Source organism: Phaethon aethereus (genome assembly GCF_964289735.1).
Source record: "Phaethon aethereus genome assembly, chromosome: 20".
NCBI lineage: Eukaryota > Metazoa > Chordata > Aves > Phaethontiformes > Phaethontidae > Phaethon > Phaethon aethereus.
The window spans coordinates 6,477,215-6,503,937 of record NC_138596.1 but is presented as its reverse complement, the minus strand read 5'-3'; the positions used below and the strand labels follow the sequence as shown (position 1 = coordinate 6,503,937).

The following is a 26,723-nucleotide window of genomic DNA, read 5'->3' as shown; positions in this document are numbered from 1 at the left end:
TCTGGGAGCCACATTTGGAAATGGTCTCAAGGTGGCCAAAGCCCGCAAGGGCCAGACGCAGGTGACAGACTCTCCCCGCAAGGTTAAACGCAATGTTTTGGCCAGAGAAGAGAGGGGAAAAGCAAAATGCAAGAAAATCTGGGCCCAGGAAACAGTCTGGGGGCTACTACGCTTGCCCGGGGGGTACACGCAGCACGGTACCAGGGAAATCCCTCCGTCTGGGGCACCTCGCCGCAGCCCTGTCCGCCGCGGGCTCCCATGGCGAGGCAGTGCGGGCACCCCCGCGCACGGGGGTGCTAAACCCACCGGCCAGGCAGGCCCAGAGCAGGGAGGTCCCCACGGGGCACCCTGTACCAGTACTGCAGCAAGCTGGGACTCTGCAAATAGGGCTCCCCGGGCCCTCTGCACCCCTGGAGTGTCCCCACACCCCGTGCACCCATGCACCCCTGGGCACTCCCCATACTCCTGCGCCCTGGGGGCCCCCAGGCCCCTCGCACCCCTGGAACATCCCTGGGGCATCCCCCAGGCCCCCTGTACTCATGCACCCCGGGGCACCACCCGCACCCCAGGCATTCCCAAGCTTCCCACACCCGTGCATCCCGGCGGGTCCCATGCCCTCTGCACCGCGATGCCCCAGGCCCAGTTCCACCCAGGGGTGCCCGTCTCCGTTCCCATCACCCCCCACCTCCCAGCGATGGTGCGGCCCGCCGGGCCGGGCCCGGCCCCCGCGAGCGAGCGTGGCCAGCACCACTCACCGTAGCGGGGGAGGCGCGCGGCCCCGCTGGGCGCCCTCTGCCCCCTCCGCGCGCCATGGCCGCGGAAGGGCAGCGTCTCCTTCCCTCGCGCCGCAGCCTACCCTGGGCGGGGGAGGGACCAGCCGTGGCGGGGCAGACCCACCGCCCCCTCCGGCTTCCCTCCAGCCAATAAGAGCGGCGAGCTGGCTGCTGGCGCACCAATCGAGGCGCCTCCCCGCACCTGGCTCGAGGATGCGCCGGTGAGGGCGGCTGAGCAGCAAGGGGAAGGGGCGGAGGTGCGGTGCGAGCGTCCATTCGGCGGCGGCTGACAGCTCCCCCCGCCGCGGCGGCCCTGCTTAAAGGGGCCGCGTCCGCCGCTCGCGGCTGTGCCGCTTGAGGCGCTCCCCGGGGAGGCGAGACCCTTGGTGGGCTGCCTCTTCGGCCTGGAGCTCCCCTCCCGCAGCCGTGCCGCCCGCCCTCCTGGCTGGCTTAACGCGGGGAGGCCCCGCCAGTGACACATAGCCCTTTTAATAGGCCGCGGGGCGGCTCGCGGAGGGCATCGATCGGCGCTATAAAGGGCGGGCGTGCGGCGGCTGCGGTAATAGCGGGGGCGCGGCGGAGGGAGCTCGCGGCGCCGCCATGGACTTCAACGTGAAGAAGCTGGCGTCGGACGCGGGGGTCTTCTTCTCCCGCGCCATGCAGGTGAGGCAGCCGGGCTGCAGCGCGTCGCCATGGTAACGGCGCTCTCCTTGAGGAGGGCTTGGGCCTGCCCGCGGCGGGGGCCGCCCGGCTCCCGCGGCCGGGGCTCGCCTGCGGCTGTCAGGCCTTCCCCCGGCTGCCGGGCCTTCCCGCTGCCTCCCTCCCATCGCACGGGCACGGAGCGTCCTGCGCCGCACCTTGGGACCCGCGAGTCGAGGCCACAGCGGAGCCAGGGCGCTTTTTCCCAGCCCGACGGAGGCTGGAAAATGGGTTTAGGAGCTGGATGGGTCTCCTTGGCTGAGGCACGGTCCCAGGAGCAGCCATCTCGGGGCGCGGGGTGCCGACTGACCCTGAGCGGGAGCGAAGCTAAACCATGGCGCTGCTGTGGTGAGACTACTAAAGCGAATAGCCCCCGAGCTGCTTCTAACTAATATCTTGACTGGGGAAGGGGGAGGAGTGTGGAGAGGACATTGGTTGCCTAATAGTGGTTGTTCTTAAAGAAAAGCTTCTCTTGCAAACAGCTGTTCAGTTAAGCCGTGCCCAGGCCCCTCGGGGAACCGTGCCCTTCTGCTAAGGAGATGTGGCCTTGCAGATGGTCTGTACCTCAGTCCCTCGGGAGGTCAGGTAGCAGTAGCTCCCAGGCCCTGACAAAAGATGCTACTGTTAAAGTGATGGGAAGGAGCTGCTGAGACTGAGCAAGTAGTGTCTCGATAGGCTAATGTGGTTTTAGGACTGTCCTTCACAGCCTTGAGATGAGGAGCTGCTTGGGGATGGAGTGACCCCCTGGTGCTGTGAAGAAATTTGGCTACCCCTGAGGAGCAAAGTGTGCAGCAGGTGGTGAGATATGGCAGCTGAAGCTGTTTGCTTCATGGGTGTAACAACTGGAAAACTGCTCTCGGTTGGGCAGGAGAGGAGAGAGGCAAGGCAGAGTTGGTTGGGATCCTGCCTGAGAAGTGACGTCCAGCGGGCGACTCTAGGACTGGGCTTCTTGTTCTTCTACGTAATGTGTGGAGGTTGATAAACAAACAGAGCAGTGTGGTCTTGTTCCAAACCTTCTGTGCAGTGGAGTAATTCTGGCTCTTTTAGGAACTGGACTCCTGTGAACACATATCACCACCTGTAACTGTGCCAGTGAGTCATATGTTATGAAAAAGAGAGATATTAACTACAGGTGCAAAATAAGGAGCAGATGGACAGCTTAAAAAATGCTGTTCTCTTGTAAATGACCTTGGTAGCAGAAGAAAGGAAGAAATGCTGTAAAGAAATCTTATGTTTAGAAGCCTTATTGTAAGTCTCTGATAAGTGGTTTTTAGCTTCAAGGCGTAGGAAGGAGACAGGCATGGGAACAGTGTCTGCACACAGTGATTCTAGAGCAAGGAGGCGTTTATAAATAGTGGCTTCTGCCTGCTACTCCTACTCCACATAATCTCATATATGAATATTCATATGCCTAATTACAGTAGTAATCCTTGAAACAAAATGGGCACTGATACTTGTGGACAGCATGCAGGTGTTTGTGTAAGGAGAGGAGACTGGAAGGAAATGGATTGCTGAGGCTGAAAACCACTTTCTGAAATGTAATTGCTGGGGGAATTAGGGCTATTTGGGCTGTCCCCATGGAGTCCTGCTGCTAGCGTGGGTGAGCACTGCCATATCTCTACCAACAGCCACAAATAACAGGTGAGGCCTGCTGTTGGCAGTAAGGATTGGGTTTGTAGCGCTCTAGCACAGCAGGCCCTTTAGGAGGAGAATAAGACCTGCATAGAATAAGCTCAGTTTTCTATAGCATTGGAGATGCTTTCTTCAGCTCCAAGCATTTAACAAAGTGATGTTTTACTGGAACTGCAGTGATTGGGAGATAAATGGACTGTCCGTTATGTGCTGTGCCACTCAGACAGCATTAGCTATTGCTGTCTGGCTGAGATGTCTGGCCAACACACAAGAGCTTAACTCAAACTGGAAGAAGGGCTGTAGCAAGGGGGAAAGGAGACAGAGCATGGTCAGCATGCCACCTCTGGGGTGGCTTCCCTGAGGCTAGGGCAGGAGCAGTAGCAGTCCTGGATTGAAACCTGTCAAATACAACCTAATGTAGGTGCTGGATGAAGGATTTTAGACTAGGCTTGACCTCTCTTGTGACAAAAAAAAAAAAAAAAAAAACACTCAAACACACTGCTGCTTTTACATGGTTCTTCTTAGCTCAGGCACCAGATAGCAAGACTCCTACCTGAGGAGAAGCTAGGCAGCTTGAAGGGCTTATGTGCTCCTGGGTGGGCAGTCCTGTACCCCGCTCCAGCAGGAGCAGGACAGAGGTGGCTTGTGACAAAAGAAGCTTTGTAGTATCTCCCCAAAGCTGTATAAGCAGTAACTATCTTATCAGGCTTGTGTATGCGGCTCCCTGACCAGGCAGTGTGCTGTGAGCTTCACGGCATCTCTTACGATCTCCTTCAGAAAAGCAAAGCAGATAGTAGAAGTTGGGAAGGTGACGGTCAGCTCTGCTACCCTGGGAGTGGGGAACAAGCTTCTAGGCTTGGGCAGCTGCAAGGCTGGGATTCAGCATCTCACTTGAGGATGTACTGTATTGGCACTTCACATCCAGTTGCAGCCATCGAGTTAGTATCCTCAGAAGGGATGCAGCACATAGCCCCTAACAGCTGCAGCACCTGCAGACAGACCTCAAGCAGGTCATTCTGTTAATCTTCACTGAAGAAGGCAACAACCTTGCTCTTTGATTCACTTTACCTTCTGGTTATCAGTAAGTGCGTTTGATCCCAAATCTCTGCAGAGGAAGCTATGTGAACAGCTCCAGCTTCCCTACAGAACTGGCATCTCTCCTTCCAAATGTAACACACTGGATGTCTCTGTTCTAGACAGGCTACAAGCCAGGCTCTCTCAGGGATGTCTGGAAATAATTGTAAGTGTCTGTCTTTTGTCATTTCTGATGTAAACTGGCTCTGGGTGAAATTGCTCAAGCGTGAGTATAGCTTTTGGGTGCTTATCCCACTGCTAATGTAATTACTACTAGCAGCTAGAAGTTAACTTATTCTATCTTGAAGCTCCTGACAAAAGACAGGCTCCCCCATCTCCCTGAACTCTGGTGATTATTAGACTTTTATCTTTAATATATAAAATAGACTCTGATTGCTCACCGTAATTGGGTTGATACCTTTGTTGCTGGACACCTTAAAAGTCAAGAGAACAGGATGCGGCTTTAGAAAAGGGTTTTGAAGGCAAGAGGTGTGGGTCAGATTTGTTTCAATTTGAAACATGCCTATGAATCCACAAGGGCAGTATTTTTTCCTCTCCCAAATGCCTTGCTCATTAGTTAACCAAGCTGTCCAGTTAATGGCTTCCTTCTGTCCTCTAGCACAGTTTCACTTGGCTCACAGCCTAGCTTTCCTGACTCCTGGTGACCAAATACTTGAAGCATACTCTGTATCTGGTCCAGAGTTGTTGAAATTCAGGTAGTTTTTAGATGCTGAGTGGATATGGCTTCTTTCCTAATGCAACCCTGTACAAGGTGGGAGGTAGACTTGCCTCAACTGATTCTGTTGTGCCTCTGATCACTTAAAGAGTAAATGTTACCATAGCCTGGGCAGTATGGGCTGTTTGGAGGCTTCAGAAAATCCAACAGCCTGAATCTACTGGCAGGTGCAGGAGACTATTCCTGGTTTAAGACTCCTGGCCCTGGTTTGATCTTTGTGATTTAATGTGGAAAGTCATAAGTAATGCCCAACTGGAAAAAACGGGGACCCTGCAAGTGGTACAAGGGCCTGAACTCTGCCATCAGATCCTCTGCAAGGGGGCTGCAGCTACCCTGTCAGAGCTCACACCATACAGGCCTGGGACAGCTGGAGAGGCGAAGGATGGAAAAAAAAATAATCACACAAGCCTGGAAGAGACACGAGTCAACTCGGGCTGCATTGTGCAAAACAGCTATGGTTTGGCATAACTCAGTGGGAACACTGGGATTTTATTTCACTCACTTTTAAGGGGAGAAAGGTACTAATGCTTTCAGCAAAGAAAACAATGCATGTGCTATTTTAAAGCCCAACCTTCACAGCGTTAAGTCTCTAGGGCTATAGGCACAGCCTTTTTGATATTGTAGCTGTAGTGCAGAGGGACCCTTCCAGCTCAGTGCTACTTGCTGACCCTCCTGACATCCCAGTAGTGTCTTTACCAACTCTTTTGGAGAAAGGGTGGTTTTTCCCCAAACTGTGAATGCAGGCAACTGCCCAAACTACAGTCCAGCACCGTCTTGCTTCTTTTGGGCCTGTTGCCCAAGTGCTGCTCTCCTATCTGTCAGCCTGCTTGTCCACATGGGCCCTGATAATGCATCTAGCCTTCCTGCTGGCCAGCCAAACCTCCCAGAGGAAACCCAACCTTTGGCTGAATTATTGATGCCCTGGAATGCAGCATGACTCTCCTCTTCCTGGAGAGCAAGAGTAGCACACAACAAAAGGCTTCCCTGCATTATTAATCACCTGATCGGCTTCCCTGCACAAAGATGGGACTGGTGCTCAGCTGGGTTAGCTGCAGGGATGCTTCCTGCAGGGCAAGGACCAGTGGAGCCGCTCAGCACTGCAGCCTGGCATGTGATCCCAGGATGCAGATCCTCAAATTGGTTCAGGGCAGGACTGTTGACCCAGGTGTCAGGTTCTAGAAAACAAATGGGAGTAGTTCTGCTGCAGCAGGATGGAGGAGCTTAAGGTTCTCCCCAGGCATTGCAATTGGATGTGCTCTGTCTGCCCTGACTCTCTCCCAGGTGGATATGCACCAAGCTTGTAGGTCAACTTGATAAAACCAAGTAACAATCCCGTTTGTGGCAGTCTGGAGTATTTGGTGCTGCAAAAGACAACAATGCCTCCAGTCCAGGAGCAGCAAGACACAAAATATTTTTAATCTATCTTGTTACAATCAGGAGGCATGAGTGTATGATCAGCTTGTCTGTTCTCCTGCATCTTTTGGCCTCACAGCGAAATCTTCTGTCTGTTCAATGGGAAGGAGAAACAATTACATTTCTGTAAGTGTTACGAAAACAAATTCCTAGGAACAGAAATCCTTCACAGGGGAGTTCTGCTTGAAGCGCTCAAGTAGCCAGACTTCATGAACTCCTGTTCTACCCTGCTTTTCACTGCGGACACTGACTTGGGCAGTCAGAGGGGGTCAGCAGCTGAGACCTTTTGCCACCTGAAAGCTCAGATCTCCACTTGCACCAGACAAGAAAAATAACCAGCTCATAGGATAAAGTGGTGTAACTTACCTCTAATCTCTTTCACTGGCTGTGCTTTCATGAGAAACTTCATCTGACCTGCAAGCTGCTCCTCCAGGAGGTGGTCCTGCTCACCCCTGCACCTGATGGCACATTCCCAGTAGTGCTGTGAAGTCAGGCAAGTTTTTTTTGCTCCATCTAAGAAGCCATGTTAGAGATCAAGTTGAGCTGGATCAGTGACTCCCCACATGCACAGACCAGGACATAAGTGTGCTTCAGGGGAGGAAGAGAGCACTCTGCAGCAACCTGCAATGAGTTGATACCAACAGCCCTGAGGCTGTGCCAGGGTCTGGACTTTGCAGCATAGCTGACTTCTGGGCAGGGGTGAGGGAAGCAACAAGGGAATGAAGTATAAACAGAGCAACAGCCTCCCAGCATGTGAGCTACTGCCTCCCATGCCCTTGCACCCACTTCAAGACATTCATGCCCTTCTTTTCCACTCTGAAAGAAAGCCTGAATAAGAGATTGTTTTCTGGCCTGGCCCTTGGGAGCCACAGGCTGTTGCTGAGATTCCTGCCCATCCTCCCCTTATGTCATAGCCTCCAGGCTTGCAGTGATCATGGTGCATGTCCTCAGCCCTCTTGCAAGACAAACAGCTCTAGTGCCTGACCTGACCTAAGAACTGAGTGACTGAGTCTGGCTACTCCCTGGCCAAGTGCTGTGCAAACGACCCACATTATTCCACCCCACCGGGCAAAGGGATGTGTTACAGAAAACAGCCACAAAGGACAGTGATGCTTGGAGATGCCGCTTGTGAACATAGAAAAGGACCACAGAGCTGGCGTGATTCAAGAGGCTGCCAGTAGCACTGTGGAGAGGCTGGAGGGCTTCAGCAGTGATATGACTCTGCAGCAATGCTGTAAGAAGCTGACTAGAAACTGGGTTTAGGCTTGACAGCTCCAGGGCAGATGCTGGTGCAGGATGAGTCTAAACTGCAGGAACAATATCTGGATTTGAAAGGGAGATGTGATCTCAAAAAGCTGTCTGGGAAAGGGGAGGTGAGGGAGACTTATGCTTGCATCAAAGAGTCTTGGCTTGTTTAAGAAAGCTCTTAAACAGATGACTCAAGAATTGGTGCCAAATACCTGGGAAGCCCCAGTTTGCTGCATGGCAGTGACTCAGCCCAGCCTGGCAGAGTCTGAAAACAGCCCTGGGCTTCCAACAGTGACAGAAGGGAGACTCAGCCACTCACGCATGTCTGATAATCGTGTGTGTCCCCCAAAGACAATCATAGACAGCAGGTACAAAGCAATACAAACACCCTCTCACCTTGAACCTGCTTTTAGCCATGTCCAGCAATAGCCACAGGGCCACAGCAAGACTGAGCTGAAAATAAGTGTCAGTAACCAGGGACTACTGGTGCTGAGGAAGAGACTAGTGAAGTGATTCCTGGTCATGCATGGCTGCAAGTCCTCTGTCCCCACTGGGCTGCAGGAGGGGATGTGACTGCCCTTGCAGCTGAGAGTCTGTCACCAATGACATCAGCAAAGCGGTTCACTGGCTCTAGCTTGAATCTTGCCCAAACAGGTCACTGTGTAAACATACCTGCAGGGCTTGTATATCTCTGACATCTAGCAACATTTGTGGATGGCTGGTAACAGGACTCCTAAAGGCTGTTTGCCTGCCTCGCATGCTGGTTCTGGGCTTGCTCCTTATCTCTCTTTGTTCCCAGCGTTGTACTGGACGTGCACGCAGCTGGGGCTGTTGGGCAGCCGCAGAGCTTGCCAGAAAGCTTTTCAGGAGGGGCAGCAGGCACCAGACCAAAACCCTGTGAAGAGGGCATTTTGGCCCGTCTAGAGCTGAGCTGTGGGATAGGGGAGGGGAGAGGAGAAGCTACAAGTGGCAGATCAGACAGGAGTTGTATTTCATGTAAGAGTCTTAGCCAAGGCTTTAATCACTTGGCACCTGACTGTACCAGGTATTGTACAGTACCACTGTTACTGATAACTCAATAGTGGCACCAGTGGCCAGCAACAAACAAGGGCTAAAAGGACAACTGCAACTTCTGTAGGATCCCAAGTGGCACAGTTGTCTAAAGGGGCCTTTTAGTACAATCCAACAAGATGCTGGTTCCATCAATAGCAAGAAATTGTGCTTAAAAATATGCTGAAGTTGGCTGACATCAGTGAGAGAAACGAGTGGAAAATGGGGATGGGATGAGAGGGAACGGGCTCTTCTCTCAGAAATCCCCCAAGGAAGCAATGGGGGGTGTCCAGGCCACCTGGCACTGCACCTCCAGACTGACAAACCTTGCTTGTCAGATGTCACTGCCCAGTATGAAACACTGAAGACTTGCACAGCCTGCTTTGTCCTGCTGCTAGTTTTAAACTTAAAAGGAATCACAGAGGGAGGGAAAGCCCGTTGCCAGTATGAATCTCAATGCTGAGAAAAGTCAGACACTTATATTTCTCTCAATATCTTGCTTCAGAGCCTGTCCAGCCACTGCATGTCCTACAGGAAGAGTTACTTGCTGGAAGCATTTTTGTCTAAATCCTGAGTTTGAGCCTCCTTAAACCTCAGATGCTCAGTTGGCAGCTCACTGCCAGCAAGGCAGGAGGTGAGCTGGGAGGCAGTGCTCAGACACTGTCAGCCTGATGGCTGTCCGAGGGCACTCAAAAGCCCTGTGGCAAAACTGATGTTGTGTACATGCTTGTCTAATAAGATGAGAAGAAAGCCTGACTTGTGAGGTGGTAGTGGCATTCCTGATGCCTTTGTGTTTGCAGGACATAGCGTTGGTTAGGAGGAGGTAAAGGGACTTGGCACCTTGCCTCACCTGAAGAATGTCTGTTGCTCTCCTGCAAGACATGTGCACGTTTCAAAAAATTCCTCACAACTTGAGTATTTTTGTACCAGACCTTATTAAAAGCTACTTGGTCTGGAACACCTCTCAAACCTGGACTCTGCTGTTAGCTCAATGCTTGTTCTAATCTTGGGCAAAAAATTTGCCCTTTTCCTTTGAAAGATGCCTGGGGACAATGAATGACACCTTGAAGGCTTTTTAGCTCTACTGTAAGGTAAAGGCATGAGATGGAAGAAGCCTCCAGTGTCTCTTAATAGCTCTGTAGCACATTGTAATTTTGCTTTAGCAGAACAGACCTTCTGATGACTACCTCCTTCTTGCAGTTTACTGAAGAAAAGTTGGGCCAGGCTGAGAAGACTGAACTAGATGCCCACTTTGAAAACCTTCTGGCCAGGGCAGACTGCACAAAGAACTGGACAGAGAAGATCTTGCGTCAGACTGAAGTTCTGCTACAGCCAAACCCTAGTAAGTCCAGCTTCTTTCAACGCTTGAAGGACAAATATCACTTGCAGCTCAGTGTTAAAAGACATGCCCTCTGGCAGAGAGCCCCGTTCCATTGACTTTGTGGGGGTTGGAAGAAATGTGTCTTTGCAGGGCCTCTCCTTCCTTCACTGTGTAGCTGAAAGATGACTGGCTGCTGCCTTACACAGCCTGGCAGCGCTCCTGAGGACTGGGAGGTGGTTGGAAGGGAGGTCACACCTAATCCAGTGCATGACTGCGGACTGCATGGGGTGGGCCACCATGAATGCCAGTGCCAGGGAGCCCTCCTTCATCCTCCATCCTGTAACTGCTGGTGGCATCCTCATTCCAGGTGCTAGAGTAGAAGAATTCCTCTATGAGAAGCTTGACCGGAAGGTGCCTTCCCGGGTCACCAATGGGGAGCTGCTGGCACAGTACATGACAGAAGCAGCTAATGACTTTGGGCCAGGGACACCTTATGGTAAGTCAGCCTGGCTAATTAAAAAGCCCTGGGAATACATCCCTTCCTAAGAGAGTATCCCCACTACTGTTTTGGATTAAGACTTCTGCAGCATGCCTTTTGAAGGAGGCAGGGTGGCCTGCTCCCAGCATGGCAACCTGCCTATTAGTGTGTCAAAGCTGATGCTCGAGAACAGTCTTCTCTAGCACAGGAGCAAACAGCCCACCTGGAGCAGGAAGTGAAGTCTTACTCCACAGCAAAGCATACTCCATGCTGTGGGGAAAAAGAGGCAGGGGTCTTCCCATTCCTAATACAGTCCTCGAGTCTGTCAGAACTAGAGAAGAAATAGAGACATGTGGATCCAGGGTAGGTAGTGGAACTGGTTACAGGATGCAGAAACTATTCTGTGCTATTTCTGTGGCTTTCTAAACTAGCCTGAACAGGGAGTTGCAGTGAATACCTTTAGCATTGTCCAGTTTGAGCATATTTTTAGTCTAAGGTGGCATCTAGTTGCACAGAGATTCTCTAGACTCTGAACAGAAGAACCGTCCTTTAACTGTGTCCTGCAAGTAGAGAGTGGAAATCTTTCTCCAGCAGAAAGAGAACAGGAAAACAGGTTGGAAGGTTGGCACCTCCCTACAAGCCTCAACACAACAGTGCATCCTTCTGCTCTTAAATCCTAACAGTTGCTCCATCCTGGGGGAATTTTGGGCTTTTTTAAGCAGCAGACCTGCACAGAAGTACAGCCTTAACTTCCAGCTGTCCTTGCCTCTGCCACAAGCTTTGTTACTGCTCTCCAAATCAATAGTTGTTCAATAGCGAGTCCTGTTACAGGCAGAACAGCTGTAACTGCATCTATAGCCAGTGCTGCCTAATCAACTAATTTTTTTCTGCTCTGGTGCTTTTTAATTTGCTGCTCTGTTCCTATGCTTCTGTTTTATGAGAAAAACAAAGATCATTCTGTGCAAGCAGGTGTAGCAGTAAAAGGATATCAGTGGAATAACTGCCTCAGCAGATAGATAAGAGCTGCACTGGGAGCAGCTGAGAAGAGGGCTCAAGCTAAAAGCAGACTGTAGTTAGGACTGAAGCTGGTGTGGTACAGGCATGGTCACTTTGTCCAGGCACGACAAGGTGCCTTTGTCCCCAGACGCTGGAGCCTGGTAGCTCTGGATGAGTTGGCTGAAGCCACCACAATGTTAATTGGTTCCTCCTGGAGCTGAAGGCTCTTATTATTGCAGGGAAGACCTTGATAAAAGTTGGAGAGACTCAAAGGCGTTTAGGTGCAGCAGAACGGGACTTCATCCACTCTGCCTCCATCAACTTCCTGACCCCATTGCGCAACTTCCTGGAAGGGGATTGGCGAACTATATCCGTAAGTATGACAGCAGGGAAGGGGAATCTTGTCACATCACCAGAGACAAGGAGTGCAGGGGGAGAGGGAGAAAATGCTGGAAGAGCTCTTTTTTCTTCTCTGAGAAAGGAGGATTCCACACCTCTCCTCTTGAAGAATGCAAGAATAGGGGAATAGCAATCCCAGATTTGCTCAGGGCTCCCTCTGCGGCAGAAAAGGATTGCCAGTTGATGTACATGAGGAAGGTTAACTCCTTTCCTGACTCCTGCAGCTCAGTGGGCACCACCCACCCATAAGCTGCCCTGTTTCCAGAAGGTTAGCCTGTATCCCTGGCAGCCAGGCCCAAAACTCTTGCTAACAAGATGAACATACAACTGCTTCTTTCTCCCTAGCTTTTTTTGATAAGGAAATAGATTTGATGCCTAGATGATACCTTGCCTCTTTCCTTCCGCAACAGCTCCTAAGCAGTCTCCTCTTACCCCATTTTCTCTCCCTTCCAGAAAGAGCGGAGGATTCTGCAGAACCGCCGCCTAGATCTGGATGCCTGCAAAGCCAGGTTGAAGAAAGCCAAAGCTGCTGAGGCAAAAGCAGCGGTAACTTTTTCCCTCATTCCCCTTTCTATCTTTCTGGCCCCAGGGCTTGGCTCACATGAGCAATGCCACATGCTCTCTGGACAAAAATTAGGCTGCACTACTATGTCCTGGTTCTGGCAGCCTTGGGTGGGGGGATTCCTCACCTGGTATACAAGGGAACTGGGAGCAGGAGCTATGCACCTGTTCCTCAGATGCCCTCCCATGGGGGAGTTGTTGAAACAAATAGTTCTCAGCTTCCAGAGTCTGGAAGCTTCTACTTGACCCAGGCTCCTGACTGACTGCTAGTGGTTACTAGATGATTTGTGCTAGTAACTAAAAGGCTGCACCTTCTGAGGATTTGCTAAGTTTCCCTAGGGATCTCAAAGCAAGCCAAGAGAGAGCTGAGCTGGGAGGTGCGCAAGGGGAAAGCATGCTGGGGCTCCGCAGCAGTCCCAGGCTTTCAGACTAGTTAAGGTTCTGCCAACTCAGTCTTCCCCAGGCAGGGGAGCCTGTAAAGGGTGGCTGGGGTCAGACTGTCTACCAAGACATCCTTCCTTCAGCTTCTCTATTCACTTAATGCATGGTGCTGTCTAGTTACAGGCTAGTCTTGCCCTCTGGCTTTGGGGAAATCATGGCAAGTAAACTAGCAAGGGTCCCAGGTCAGAGCAGTGCAGAAGGGATGGGTAAGTCAGCCAGTGTCACTGTCTGAAGGCCTAAGCAATGGGGACAAGCGCTTCAAAGTGCTTTTCTGAGGCTGACAAAACCTGCCAGTTCAGGGTGCTCCCTGGGCCTGAGGCATCTCCTGGACAGAGGCAGTGTAGCAGGAGGCAGAGAGGATATAGCTGGGACCTTATGAGTTCCCTGGAGGGCCTTGTTGAAGCAGATTTGCCATCCTGTAGCGCTCTGGCTGTTGGCACAAGGACTTGCCAAGTTCCACTTCTACACTTCTAGCCTGGAGCTCAACTTGCAAACGTATGTAATCAGAATAGGCAGGAATCCTTGTCAGTCAGTCTCTGGGACACACTGGGGTATCAGCCTAGGAGCCCTGCCATGAGCCTGTTTTCTAGCCATCTGCTCAGCTGGGCTTCTGGCCTTGCAGCTCCCTGGGTGGCCAGTTCCCAGGTGTTTTCCCTTTTCTCCAGCTCTAACTGCATACAAGTCATATGGGGAAGCTGTGCTAAGCTCAGTGGCCTCCATCAGCAAGTCTAACAGAGTGCTCAGACCTAAGTGGGAAAGCCCTAAACAAAGCTTTGGGTGAACAAAAGCAATAGCTGCCCTTTTAAAAAAACATCTTCAGGGATCCCTGACTCCCCTTCTGGGGGGATGGTGCCCCCAGCCTCTGTGGGAAGTGGTGGCCATTGCTTTATCTTAAGCTCAAATCAGAGCAGGAATTTTCAGATACCTTCCTCCCTTTACACCCTCCTTACCTTGCTTCCTACATGAAGTGATCCCAAGGCCTCTCAGCTGCACACAGACCCTTGGGTGAGGGACTGCCCTGTAGCTGGAAAAGAAAAGCTTGGTTTCCCACTGGAACTGCAGGGCTGAGGTGCCCCAGGCAGGATGCAAAGCCAGTCCAGGCTTTCCAGGGTATTTGCCCCAACCCTCTGCTTCTTTAAAACAGATGACACAACAGAAGGGCAACCTCAGCTGTTGTGGGCACTCATCTCTTACCCAGCTTGGGTTAAAGGTGGGGTCCCTGGCCTCAGGGCACCTCACTGACTACTAGAGGACAAGGCACAGGTGGAAGCTCCCAGCATGGCAGGGGGAAACTGCTGCCTCTGCTCTAGGTGTGTTAACTCATCATTAGACCACAATGTTCCCTGTAATGTGCCTGGAGTCCTGTGTCACACCTCGCCATCCAAGCTGGCCTAAAGTATGGTACCTCTCCCAGCTCACCACTCTCTTGCTGCTCTTCCCCTCTGTAGTGCAAACTTGTGTTCCCACAGCTTTTGTCTTGTGACTGCCCTCCCAAGTGTGCTGCTGCCCAGACCTGTGAGCTGCTGTTCGAGTGTCTGGGCTTGTGAATTTCCCTTGGAGTTTGTGCTTTGTCCTTCTTGTTGATGCTGTTTTGTTTACTAACCTTTTCATTTTGTTTCTTTGTAATTTGCTCAGTGTGAGGGAGATGTGAGTATTGACTGTGCTAACAGTGCTGTGATTTTTTTTCTTTTTCCGTTAACACCTCTCATTGTCTCTTTCCCATATTAAATGAGAGTTCATATTTTCCTCGACCCATTGGGACTGGCCCTGGAGCATGTACTGAATGTGGACAGGGCTGTGGCTGCCTGGGGAAGATGCCCTAGAAAGATGGGAGCATCTGTCAGCTGCCTGCAGCCCCTGTGGAGCATGCACTCGGTTCCATCAATGCTGCTTGCAAGCAGTGCTCAAGAGAGGCATGGGCTCCCGCAAACACCCACTCAGGCTCCTCCGGCTGCAGGCAGGAGGAGGTCAGGCTGGGTGGCAAGTCCCGCTCCTGGAAGGGAGGCAGCCCAGAGACAATGACAGGCAGGTTGATCTGGTTGTGGTGCTGTTCTGTTCTGCAGGCTCCAGGGCTCTGCCCATTTTCCCCATTACAAGAGCAGAAGGGGGAGGGAGGTGGGTCCATTTTGACTGCTGCTTGCAAATACAACTTGTCCATGCATAGGAGTGCAAGAGCAGCTTGCCTCCTTCATCCCATGTGCTATGAGTAGTTTTGGGACTCTCTGGAGAACAGGGAATGGGAGGAGAGGTTTATTCAGTTGCTCTTGATCTTAAAAAAAAAAAGCATAAGACGCTATTTCTGTGAAACGTCTCTCCCCACAGGGAGGAGTCAAGCCTAGTTGCTGTGCTGGCCTCAAATCTCACTGGTGCATTTTTCTCCCTATATTCAGGTTTGACTTGTAGTAGGAATTGCTTCTCCTTATTCCTTCCTCCAGCCATCCCCAAAACTCCTAGATGGTTTAAAAAAAAAAATCTCTTCTTGGGACTGCCTGACTGCTCTTGCACCTGGTCACTCATTCCAGCAGGCTGCTTGGGGTCCAGCAAATTGGGTCAGTGTGTATAAGCAGATCTGGGTGAGCTGCAAAGATTAACGTGGGAGAGGAAATGTGGGGCCTGAGAGGATTAACAACGTAGCTGGGTTACAGCTGCATTGTGGGCCAGCCTTGCACACCACTCCACTGCGCAGTAAAGGCTGACCAGGAGGATGCCTTGATCCATCACACCAGTGTGATGGTCCTGATGTAAGCTAGCTGGTTGGCTTATCTGTTTGGGTGATGCTACAGCCAAAGGCCGTCCTAGGAGGAGGCCTAGTCTTAGTTGAGCTGGATAGAGAGACTATGTTTTGTGATGGTTAGTGAGCCCACACCTGTGTGGGGGTGGACTGGATCCCTTGCATTTCCATTGAGGAGGACCTCCAGAGTGCTTAAGTCTTCCTGCCCAAGGGCAGAGGTTTAGCTATGGAGGAAGGTGGCTTGGAGGTTTTCCAACCTCTTTGGTAACAGCAAGGCTTTGGACTAGATCTGCTTTGGCTAAGCCATGCCCCTCACTGAAAGTAGCAGATCTGAGTCTGTTAGGAGGAAACATGCCCAAAGGCTTGGTGACAGTAAGAACAAGTAGATGTCTTTCTTTAAAAGGCACTGTGGAGAGGATGCTCTGACGCTAGTAAACATGCCCACTTTAAGGACAAGTACAGGGACACTTCTAGGACTGTAGGCGGGAAGCAAGGGGAAAAGAAGATCCTGCCCACTGGACTGAGCCAACATGACATGAGTAACCTGCTGGCTGCAAGGGAATGGGAAATGCATTTGAGATTGTGCCGTCTCATCTCCACTCCGACTGGCCACTGTACGACCAGGTAGCTGTAAGTACAGGCAGAGTTTCCAACAGTAGAAGTATCTGCTGTTTAAGTACCAGGTGTGACTGCATGAGCCAGTCCACCTCCTCTTGCACAAGCCTGACTCCCACTTGGGGAGAGCTTCCATGCACCACTGCCCAGACTGTTGAGAGACCTCCCTCCTGCCATCCCGTAAAAATTTGAACTAAGCTCCCAGCGCACACAGGAAAAAAAAAAAACGCTAGTCCCTTCTTCCATCCATTATCTGACGGACTCCTATCGACTCTTCTGCGTGACTTGTACATGAAACTCTATTCCCCCCACTAGGCTGTGCCTGACTTTCAGGAGACTAGACCTCGTAATTACATTCTCTCCGCCAGCGCATCAGCGGTAAGATTGCCTCCTCCTAGATGTTGCCTCTCTGACCTCTTTCTACCCTCCTCTTCACCCGACTTAAACTCAGACCTAGTGCTCTGCTGTTTTCAACATTTTAATGTGACATGGGCTGCCCAGGGTTCCTCTGATTCAACCTTAAGAACGCAGATCATCCCTGTGAGGGTGCACGGTCAGGGTCTGGCACTTTTGCTGCTTGGTTTGCTTTCCAGTTTCTTTGCCAATCTAATTCCACATTTCTAGTGGGAATCTTCTGTTTTGCATTGCTAGCGGAGCAACTGAAAGGAAAAAACCCCAAAGGTTAGCCTTTCTGGATGATTCCAGCTGTACACTGGCAATGTCACATGCGTGACTGCCTGATCAGTACCGTGGTGTCAGTGCTCAGAGGCTTTGTAGCTGGTAGAGAGAAGCAAAGGTGGAGGAATCCCTCTGCCACCCATTGCGTCTGTAATGCAGTAGGCTGACAGTGCAGGCTTGTCTATTCTGCAAATAGAGGTCAATTTTTTTTCCTTTCATCTTTGGGCCTGTCTGTTGGTGGTTGTTATGCAGTCAGATGCGCTGGGGGTGGGTAAATAACCCGTTGCATCTCTACTGTGTTGCACTGAGTGGTTGTGGTCAAGCAATTGACTTTCCGTGCTGTGTTCATGGCTCCCCATTGCACAATGTCACATTTCTCGTTAAAATGTTGAAAACTGATCATCTTGCTTCCTAAATAGCGTTTAGAACAACACTGATGCCTGTCAATAGAATAATCTGGGAGTGGGATCTGTAGATACAAAAAAGATAGCCCAGCCTTCTAGCAAACAAAAACCATCATGGAAACAAGTTGGATTTGGTTAATGGGTAACCCATGCCATTTGGAGAAAGAGGTATGTCTGAGCTGATAGCATCAGTGTTAGTTCCCAGGGGTATCTGTCCTGACCGTCTTGAGAGTGATGCTGGGATCAGAAATAGCTTTGCACAATAGCCAGAAAACTAGTTCTATAGGTAACTGGCCTGGTGATGAGACTGCTTAGGAAGACACTGATAATGGTGATGCTGTAGCAATTGCCCAGTTTCCATCTCTCGTAGCACAGCAACTAGCAGCAAGCCTGCGGCTCCAGCTTCTCCCTTGGAAAGGTCTGTTCCAAGGACAGCACAATAATGGACTAAAACTGAGCTCTAAGAGAATCAGAGGAGAGAAACTGGACTTTCCCTGCCTCTGAATAGCTCTGAGTGGACCAGGATTTCCTCATCATTGCCCAAGGCTTTCTAAAGCAGACCTGAAGACAACGCATTAGCTTCTTGCACAGTGCCCAGATGCTCAGTTGAACGCATCTAGTCATCACCAAACTGCAAGCTGATCTGCTTTTGCTGGATGCCAAGCACAGTAACATGACAGGAGAAATAGATGTTGGGCAGGGGGTTAGCCCACAGGTGTCTACCCTGGCACATCGCTGCCGAGTTCAGTGGGCCCTCTTCAGAGCTCTGCTAGAGAAGCTCTGACAGCAGTGATGATGATATGGGATAGTTAGAGAAGGGCTTTAGGAGACTGACTTGCTCTAGGTAAGCAGTCCTCACTGACCTTCATCACTTCATCAGGTTTGATGGTTGCACAGCAGGGCCTGCTACCAGAAATGCCTGTAGGAAACCTGCTGGCCTAGACAGCAGTGGTCCTTGTGGCTTCCAAGACTATTTCAGAGGTTGCAATTGGTAGTTGAAGTCCAGCTGCACTAGCAGGGGTGGCTTGAATAACAATTGGCATCTCTAATTAGCAAAACATGAGCCCGGACTGCTCCCCAGCTTTGTGCAGGCAGGACTGCTTTGCAAGAAGCTCTCTAATCCCAGCACTCATCCCAAGGGGTCAGGCACTGCAGCAAGGCAGGAGCTCTTCATACTGTTGCTCTGCTTTTCTTCCAGGCCAGAGTCCTCATGCTACTTTAGTCTTAGTGTGTACTGACAGCATAGAGTAGTGGTTGCTGTTCACCTTGCTGCTGAGCTCTGCTCCCTCCTGGAGGGAGGGATTGCTTATGCCCAGGTAACAACTTTGTCTTACAGGTGAGCAAACAGGTCAGCTCTCTCCTGGACCATATGCCCTCAGCAGGGCTCTCATTTGGATTCTAAGTTTATGTTGTTTTTTGGAGAGGTGGATAACATGGTGTCTTTATTTTTTCCCCTTCCATAACAGGAAGGCTAAGATGGAATTAGATCCACCTGGAGACAAGCACCTCCCTTGTTTTGTATGAGTTGGAGGCTGAGGAGCCATTTCTCCTCTCTCCCACACTGACCTTTTGTTTTTGTGTAAGAAGGTGTACATGGGCTATGTAAGCCTAAATACCCCTTTCTCTCAGACTCTGCTATTTGCCATGTGCTGTACTCCTAGGAATGATTCCAAGAAAAACATATTGAGTACCTTAAAGAGGGTTCCTCTGGCTTGACCTGGGGTGGAGGAAGGCAGGTGCAGATCATGGCCTCTTCTGCTCCCTGAGCTGTCTGAAATGCTTCTGACTAGAGCCACACAGTGTCTTAGCCCAGGGCTAGATCTGTGCAAAGCTGGGCTGCCCTAGAGCACCATAGTATTAGAGATGGAGATTGTACAGCAAGGCCAGCAGAAGAGAAACAAATCTGGCTACAAATTCCATGGGTACTGCAATGATTAAATGGGCCTGAAGTGGCTTAAGTACTGTCTACAGCATCTAAGTAGGAAGACCTGAGACCAGAGTGAAAGCTTCCTATTGCCCCTGTGGTAAACCTTGCTCCAAAAACATGAGGGTGTGCTGGCAGAGGCCTTGTGCCAGGGCAGCAGTTCAGGCTAGGACCTGCTTCTCAGCTGCCTACAAGGATCTTCTACCATCTGCCTTCTGGAGTAGGAGCTCTTAGACTGAGAAAGGGAAATACCTTGTGTCCCTACACATGGTTGAAATTGCCCAGGCCTTATTTGAGCCAGTTTCTGACTTGCAATAACAAAACATCAACCTACAGGTCAGAGACAGCCTCAGTACACCGAGCACTGCACAGCCTGTGATCATAAGGGGACCAGCTGCAATAACTGCTCAAGTAAGAAGAGATGCCAGTCAGGCTACGTACCATGGAACAGGAGCTGAGCTGCAGGTCAGGGCAAAAGCTGGAACAAGAGCAAGCAGCAAGCCACAAAGCCTGGCATAGTATCTTCTGCTTCAGCCCTTCACCAGTGCAGGCAGCTCCTGCAGGTGCTCCTTATATTGCCTGGTGAAGTTGTCTCTGCACCTGGGGCTATCATGGCCTACCTGAGGGCAGTTGCTGGTGAGCAAACCTCAACCAGGTTCACCTGGGAAGCCGTGGGTCTAAACAGACTGTGCTTTCCCTCTGACACCACAGCGCCCAGCAGAGGGCATGCAGTGCAGATTCAGCAGTGCTATGGTGAACTTCCTTGGTCTGCAAAGGTGACATGAGAGAGTGAAGCTGAGGCCCTCAGAGGCCATCAACCCTGGCCGCACTGATGTGGGGTCTTGCTGGCAGGCTGATGTGCTCACAGTTGATCCAGGGTGATTTCTCTTTATGTTGCTAGGGCTGAGGGAGTAGTTTTCTGCTGAGGAAAGGCCAAGCTGAGGACCTCTGTGAAGGATCAATGTGGTTTTCTACCTCTTCTCTCCCTTTCCCATTGCTGTGCGTGACTTTTATCAATTGTTTCGTGTCCTGGAGCCAGATCCCAGCAAGCAGCTGGCAGTGTTGTGCTGCCCTGAATATGCCCTCGTGAGTGAGGAGAGTAGGAAGGAGTAGTGTGATGTTTTGCCTGGCTCAAAGGCAGCATCCAGCCATTGCTTCCTTCTTGCTGTAGCTAAACATGCCTGTTGGTAGCACAGACTGGCTGGATTATGATCCCATTAATCTGAGCTCTCTAGACCAGTGGATGAGGAATGCTGGCTTCTGGCTTGAGCTCACAGTGGTTCCCAGGCCCTATTCATGGGCTCCAGAAGCTCACTTGCCTCCCCACAGTCCTACAAGAAGGGCTATCCTTCAGCCAACCTCTGCAGGCTTCAATAAACTAACCCTTGCTGTTCAGAGGACTCTGCTTAATCCTTTTCTTCTTGGAGCCCGTTTAATGCAGTTGCTGTAACAGCCCTAGCAGGGAGCAGAGCTGGAATGCAGCTGGCTCTGGTGGCAGGGACTTGCTCTCCCATTGTGAAACTGAGCTCAGGGGTACAGGAATGAGGGGAAGGGGCATCAATCTGGCAGCTGCTGCTGGGTGAAGGGCTAGCTTGTCCCTGGAGATGGCCTGCTGTGTCCACGGAGCGTCCTTGCCAATTGGTGTTAATGCCGAGTGCTTCTCAACGTCTCCAACACTGATCTCCTTTCCTGTTGCTCTGTGGCCCCTACAGCTTTGGAGCGACGAGGTGGAAAAAGTAAGTACCCAGCTGAAATTGTGCTCAAACCTTCTGGGCGTGCTGGTGGTGTTTAGGGGGTGGAGGGGTGCTGTGGACTCCTTCCTGCTCGTGTGCCTGCACACATGCAGGGGAGGATCAGCAGGATGTTGCTGTTGTCAGCCCCAGTCCTGATCCTGCAGCTCTGTGGTTCAGTGTGACTCTGACAGTGGCTTGGGAAGAGCCTGCCCCATGGGCCAGTTGGCTGTACTAGTGTGAGAGACCTCCTAGGCAAACCAGGCGTCCGTTCATGCGTATGTGATAAAAGACAACTCCGAGCGCCCTGCACCAGTGTCGCAGGAGCAGAGGTGATGCGCTGTGAAGTGATTCAGCTCTGCTCCTGCAGCAAAGGCCCTGCCTGCTCCAATTTTGCATGTGCCAGCATTAAGCCTCTAGTAGCCCCTTGCCTGATTGTTGTGGAGTCTGAGCAGGAGCTCTGAGCAGAGCTGAAGCAAGGACAGAGGGTTTCCCCATGAACAGCCCAGCTGCTGGAGGGAACGGCTCTGTCAGGAGGGCAGGTGGGAAGTTTGGAGCCTGTCGTGGACTTTGTCTGGGTGAGCTGCGCTTACCCTTCTGAGTGGATCCATGGAGGCAAAGTCCCAGATCTTTTTTATTTTCTGGGTTCCCCAAGGTGCGTGTGACTCATCCATGAAGATGGATGGAGGGCTGCTAGTGGACTAGAGACCAGGGTGAGCTCTGTGTGGAGCTCCAGCATGGTATGGAGCTTCCAGAGACACCTTCTGGGATCCCATTGCCTTTCATACCTCAAATACCCCAGCAGATGTTAGTCTGAAGCCTGAACTGCAAGGAGGCAGAATGGCACGTTCCTGCATGCTGTGCATGATAGCAACCTGTTACTGCCTTACTCCAAATGCATCACCAGAGCAGAGTGGCTGTTTTTGAACCAGCTCATCCTGCACTTCAAATCCTTCCAGTCCCTCAAACAAATAAGCTGACTGTAGTCAGCTATGAGCATGCAAGGCTCTGTTGCTCTATCTTTGGTCTATCCTGATTGGATAAGCCAAGGCATGTCAGTAAACTTCAAAGTTTTTTGTGTGTTGGAGAAGCACAAGACTGAAAGAGGCCTCCCAGGTCGCAGTCTGGTGCTGGCTTTATGGTAGTTGCCCACCCTGCAACTGCTCAGAGCTAGCAGGGAGAAGCAGTGGGTCAAATCCCAAGCAGGGCCCAAGAGAGCTTGGTCTGCCTGTCACAAGTTTTAAATAGCGCTGCTGCGACTGAAGTCTCTGCTCAGCTCACTGGAGCAAGAATCTCCTGGTGCTTAGTAAGGCATTGCACTGGTATTTCCTGTTATGTTCCCCCTCCTCCTTTAAATAATCCCTTTTATGCAGAGGATGCAAGAAAATAGATCAGTTGTAGCTTAAAATAGATAAAGCTGATTTAAAGACAGTCAAAGCATTTGTCTGTTCTAGCCAAGCTGTACAATAGTACTGGTAATGCTGTTACCAGATGAGAGATGTAACGCCCTGCAGCAGCTCCTCCAGCTTGCCCTGCTGAGAAGGCTGGGTCTCCCCTGGGGTTACCCCGCTCAGAAATACCAGCGATGTGGCCTCTGCTCCGAGACCATCAGCCTGTCTGGATTAGCTCTCTGGGGTCCGTTCCAGACAAGTCGCTCCTGTGCCAGAACAATCAGGGCGCTTCCAAAGCAGCAAAAGGAGCTCTGTCGCAGAACTGGTGCTGTGCAGGAACCACTGCACTGAGGCAGGCACCCCTCCGATTGCTGCACCCTCCTGGAGAAGGGGAAGAGGACACAGAACTTGTACTCTTCTCCTTCCAGCAAGCTGTAGCTGAGTAGACATCAGTCTTCTGTGCTGTTGGTCACAGCACATCCTAAGAGAGAACTGGCACGTTCCACTTGGTGTTAAGCATGCTGGAGAGAACAGATGTGCCTGCTTGTCACCCCTTTCCCTCTGGCAGTGGGGAGAGAAGAGCAGGCACCAGAGCACCTGACTGGTGCTCCACACTTCTCGAGCTCTTCCCTTTGCAAAGATCCACCCGGGTATTCTGGTACTGCAAAACTGCCCTAGTGTAAATACTGTTTGCTGGTGGGGGAGAGATGTTCTGTCTGTTCAGTAAATAGGGTGTCCAGTATCAGTCTGTCTTTGAATTCCCAATGTCTGCTCCATAGCTGCCTTCTATTAACCATTGTTTAATTCCTAGCTCTAAATAAGTAACTAGCCTCAAAGGAGAGCCTTGGGTAGAAGTTGGATTGGGATGTTCATCTCTACTGCAGAGAGATGTAGTTGAGTAAAAGCAATTTGGTAAATGCTCCCTGGCCTCAGCCTTTGTTCTGCGATGATAAAAAGTGATGGCAAAAGTTGCACTTCTGGAGAGAAACTTAGGAACGTGACAACCTCCCTATGGCTTAGAGAGGGGGTTAACAAAGATGCACAACTGTGTTTTGCAGCAGACTCATAGGCACGCTGACCATGGGAACTGTCCTGTTTCCAGTGTTACCTTTGCAGGGGACAGATACTGATGAGCAGCATTTGCTCTCCAGTCCTCGGAGTCCTACAACAGGCAATTAAAGGGACCTGCTGGCCTGGGACTGGCTTTCCACATACCTCCAGATTAACAAAACCTCTCCATCTTCATGTCCTAGTCCTATGGGAGTAGGAGCTTCCTAGTTTGATGCATCAGTCTTGAGCTGCCATTCCATGACCTGCAGTGATCCAATGTAGGATCAAGCAGGAATACAAGTTGAAATACATCCAGAGGACTCTGGGATCCTAACCCAGGGTGTCTGGTGCCTGATGTTTGGTGTCACAGGTACATGGGGATCCTACTGAGCCAGCAGCACACTTGTCTCGGTGCCAAAAGGGGGGTTGGTGGAGGAGGTGTGACAGATGTGGGGTCCTTGCCTTGTGCTGTCTTGAATACCCCATCCTGTTTCGCAGGCAGAACACGAGCTGAGGCTCACACAGACAGAGTTTGATCGACAGGCAGAGGTGACACGTCTCCTGCTGGAGGGGATCAGCAGCACACACGTGAGTCTTCTGAGGTAACTGGGGGGGTGACAGGAACTGAAGAGACTCTTGGCTCCTTTCTAAAAGAATGCCAAGAGGATGATGGAGCCCTGTACTGGGAGCAGAGGTAGAAGAGGTCATAAATTTGGAGGCTACAGCAACTGCCTCATATAACCTGGAATGTTCAAACTAAAAACATAATGAAGCATGTGCAGGTGGTGCCACTGTGACACCTGCAGTTCTGCAGTCCTTGAAATGCTTCTGAGCCAGAAAAACCTTGTTCTTGCCTCACTAGAGCTGTGGACTAGCCACATGGGCACAGCTAGAGTGCCAGGAGCAGCCTCTTCTCTGAGATCACCCTTGGGCCTATGCAACATTCACAAACTTAATGAATTAGTGTATTCAAGCCAACCAAGTAACTCTTCTAAATACTGACCTGCGCAAGTCTGCTTCCCATGGGGGTAGGTAGTAGCTGCAGGAAGAGAGTTCCTGTGCCTGGCACCCAAACTCACAGACCAGCTTATTGTCCTTCTCCGCCAGGTGAATCATCTTCGCTGTCTCCACGAGTTTGTGGAGTCTCAGACCAACTACTATGCTCAGTGTTACCAATACATGCTGGACCTGCAGAAGCAACTGGGCAGGTGAGACAAGAGACTGCTTTTACTTCTCTCTGGGTTACTCATCTGGCTACCCCCAGCTCAGGCCTCCTTCCCCATCCCAGGTCATTATGTTGGGTAGAAGTTTTAAAGTCCCCTCCAAGCTCTGATAGAGCTTCTGAGCTTACAAAATGATGACCAGTCCTGGTGGTAGTGCATTTAGAGCAAGCTTTGCCATTGGATTCATCTGGGTTTTATACATTCATCTCAAAGCATGATGGCCATCAGAGTTGGAACATTCTTCCTCTAAATTAGTTAAATCACATGGGAGACAAATTCCTGTTGCCAAGCAGCAAGCCTGAGAGTGCTCAGCTGCAGCAGTAACTAATTCTGTGCTGCTGGCTGCACATCCCACGGGCGTGGGCTGGGCTGTTTTGTCTGTTAACCTGTCACATCAGCACGGCGGCCTGACCCAGGAGGGGCTGTTGCCTCTGCGTGATCACTCACTACTCCTGTTCCATTCTTTTCCATGCTTGCAGCTCCAAAGGAGAAATGTAAGTAAGATGTTGCACGGGGATGGCTCTGAGAGCTCTCCATGTCAACCAAACTCAAGTCTCTGTAGACTCACTACAAAGGCCAGCAAGGGCCAGAGCTGCAGTCCCTTAGTGCAGAGGGGAGTGTCTACAGATAAATGAGACCAAGCTCTATTACTGTCTCTATCTAGTGAGCCCAGAAAGCCTGGGAGCCTCCGGTTCAACAGCAATAATGATTGTCCCTTTCCTGAAGAACCGGCAGGCTAAACAGATAACACAGACCATGCGAGAGCAGGGCAAGGACACAGCACAATGCACTCAGTAAAACAGCTGCAGAGCCAAGAATAGCACCTGCCCAGACCCCTCTGTAGTGCCACACTTCAGTGTCGTACTCTGCAAGTTAGGTGCCGGTCCTGTAACCGGACACTGGAATCAAAATCAGCAGACAATTGTTACCTGTTGCATAGTCTCAGCACCTGAGAACTGAGTGCATTTCCCCACTCGAAGGGAAGCATAGGTATATTATAGCTGTTAGCTGGAACTCTTGAGCATCATCTCTGCAGCGTAACTACTGAAAGAAAGAGCTCGCTCTTGGTTCCTCATACTAGAGCCTTACTGAACTCTGTTTTTTTCCTCCTGTGTAAGATTTTCAGGCACATTCGTAGGCAACGCAGAATCCACATCTCCTCCCCCAGCTGCTACCTCTCCTCCAGCTGTTGCTGCTGCCACACTCCCTGCTGTGCCTACTATTCCAGTTGTGCCCACGATTGCTGGGGTGCCTAATACCGTGGCAGAGAGTGTACTGAACCCAAATGAAGTCAAGCCTCCTGCCAGTGGGACACGGAAGGCCAGAGTCCTCTATGATTATGAAGCAGCTGACAGCACTGAGCTGGCACTTCTCGCAGATGAGGTTGGTTGCTTTCCTTTGTGTTGAATTTGGCTATAACTGCCTGACAGCCCATTGCATGCTCAGCAAGGTCTTAGGTTACTTTTCCTGCCCCTAAAAACCCTGTTTTATGGAATCGCTAATAGCAGCTTTTCCTTGACACTAGTATCCGCTGCAGTGAGCTTGTGCTCATGGCCATTTGCTATTTTAAGAATACCATACCAATAACTCTTCTGTTCCTACTGGAGTCTAGCTGTACCCAACTAATACCCCAGTACTTACCATCTTCACTGTCACCCTCAAATGTACCTACCTTATCTGAGAGCAATGGGAGAAGCGACTGGCTGGAGGCCTGGTCTAATCATGCCGAGAAAAAAGGAAATTCGGCAAGTTGCAAACTTTTGTTGACTAAACTGAACTGTTGTATTCAGAAGGGATGACATAGCGATATCATGCCACCCTGTGTGCAAAAATACCTTAAGTCAATGTGGAGAACGAAAAGGCAACAGAGACATCACCGAGCAGATATCTGTAGATCTTGTATTAAAGCTGCAGATAGCTCCAGGGAAAGGGCACAGATGCCTCCTAAATGAACTTCAGGAATTATTGTTCTTTCTGTACCCACCTGACCGAACTTCTTGGCTCTGTCACAGAAAAAGGTCCTGTCTAACGCTGTCTCCTCTCCCCAGATGATCACTGTGTACAGCCTGCCAGGCATGGATCCAGACTGGCTCATAGGGGAAAGAGGGAACCAGAAAGGGAAAGTTCCCGTCACTTACTTGGAACTGTTAAGTTAA

General features: G+C 50.9%; 1 protein-coding gene across 3 annotated transcripts; it reads left to right on the top strand.

The window, feature by feature from the left end:
- Window positions 1-1,373: 1,373 nt before the first annotated feature.
- Window positions 1,374-26,723, top strand: SH3GLB2 (SH3 domain containing GRB2 like, endophilin B2; the record flags this gene model as incomplete). Of its 3 annotated transcripts, XM_082009056.1 has the most annotated exons (12): window positions 1,374-1,436; window positions 9,826-9,967; window positions 10,314-10,442; window positions 11,660-11,793; window positions 12,273-12,365; window positions 14,457-14,468; window positions 16,483-16,545; window positions 20,886-20,909; window positions 23,843-23,932; window positions 24,452-24,552; window positions 25,686-25,950; window positions 26,616-26,723. In XM_082009056.1, the coding sequence occupies 12 exons, from the start codon at window positions 1,374-1,376 to the stop codon at window positions 26,721-26,723; spliced, it is 1,224 nt and encodes a 407-aa protein (XP_081865182.1). The 3 variants fall into 3 exon arrangements, with proteins under 3 accessions (XP_081865182.1, XP_081865183.1, XP_081865184.1); XM_082009057.1 differs by lacking the exon at window positions 14,457-14,468; XM_082009058.1 differs by lacking the exons at window positions 14,457-14,468; window positions 16,483-16,545.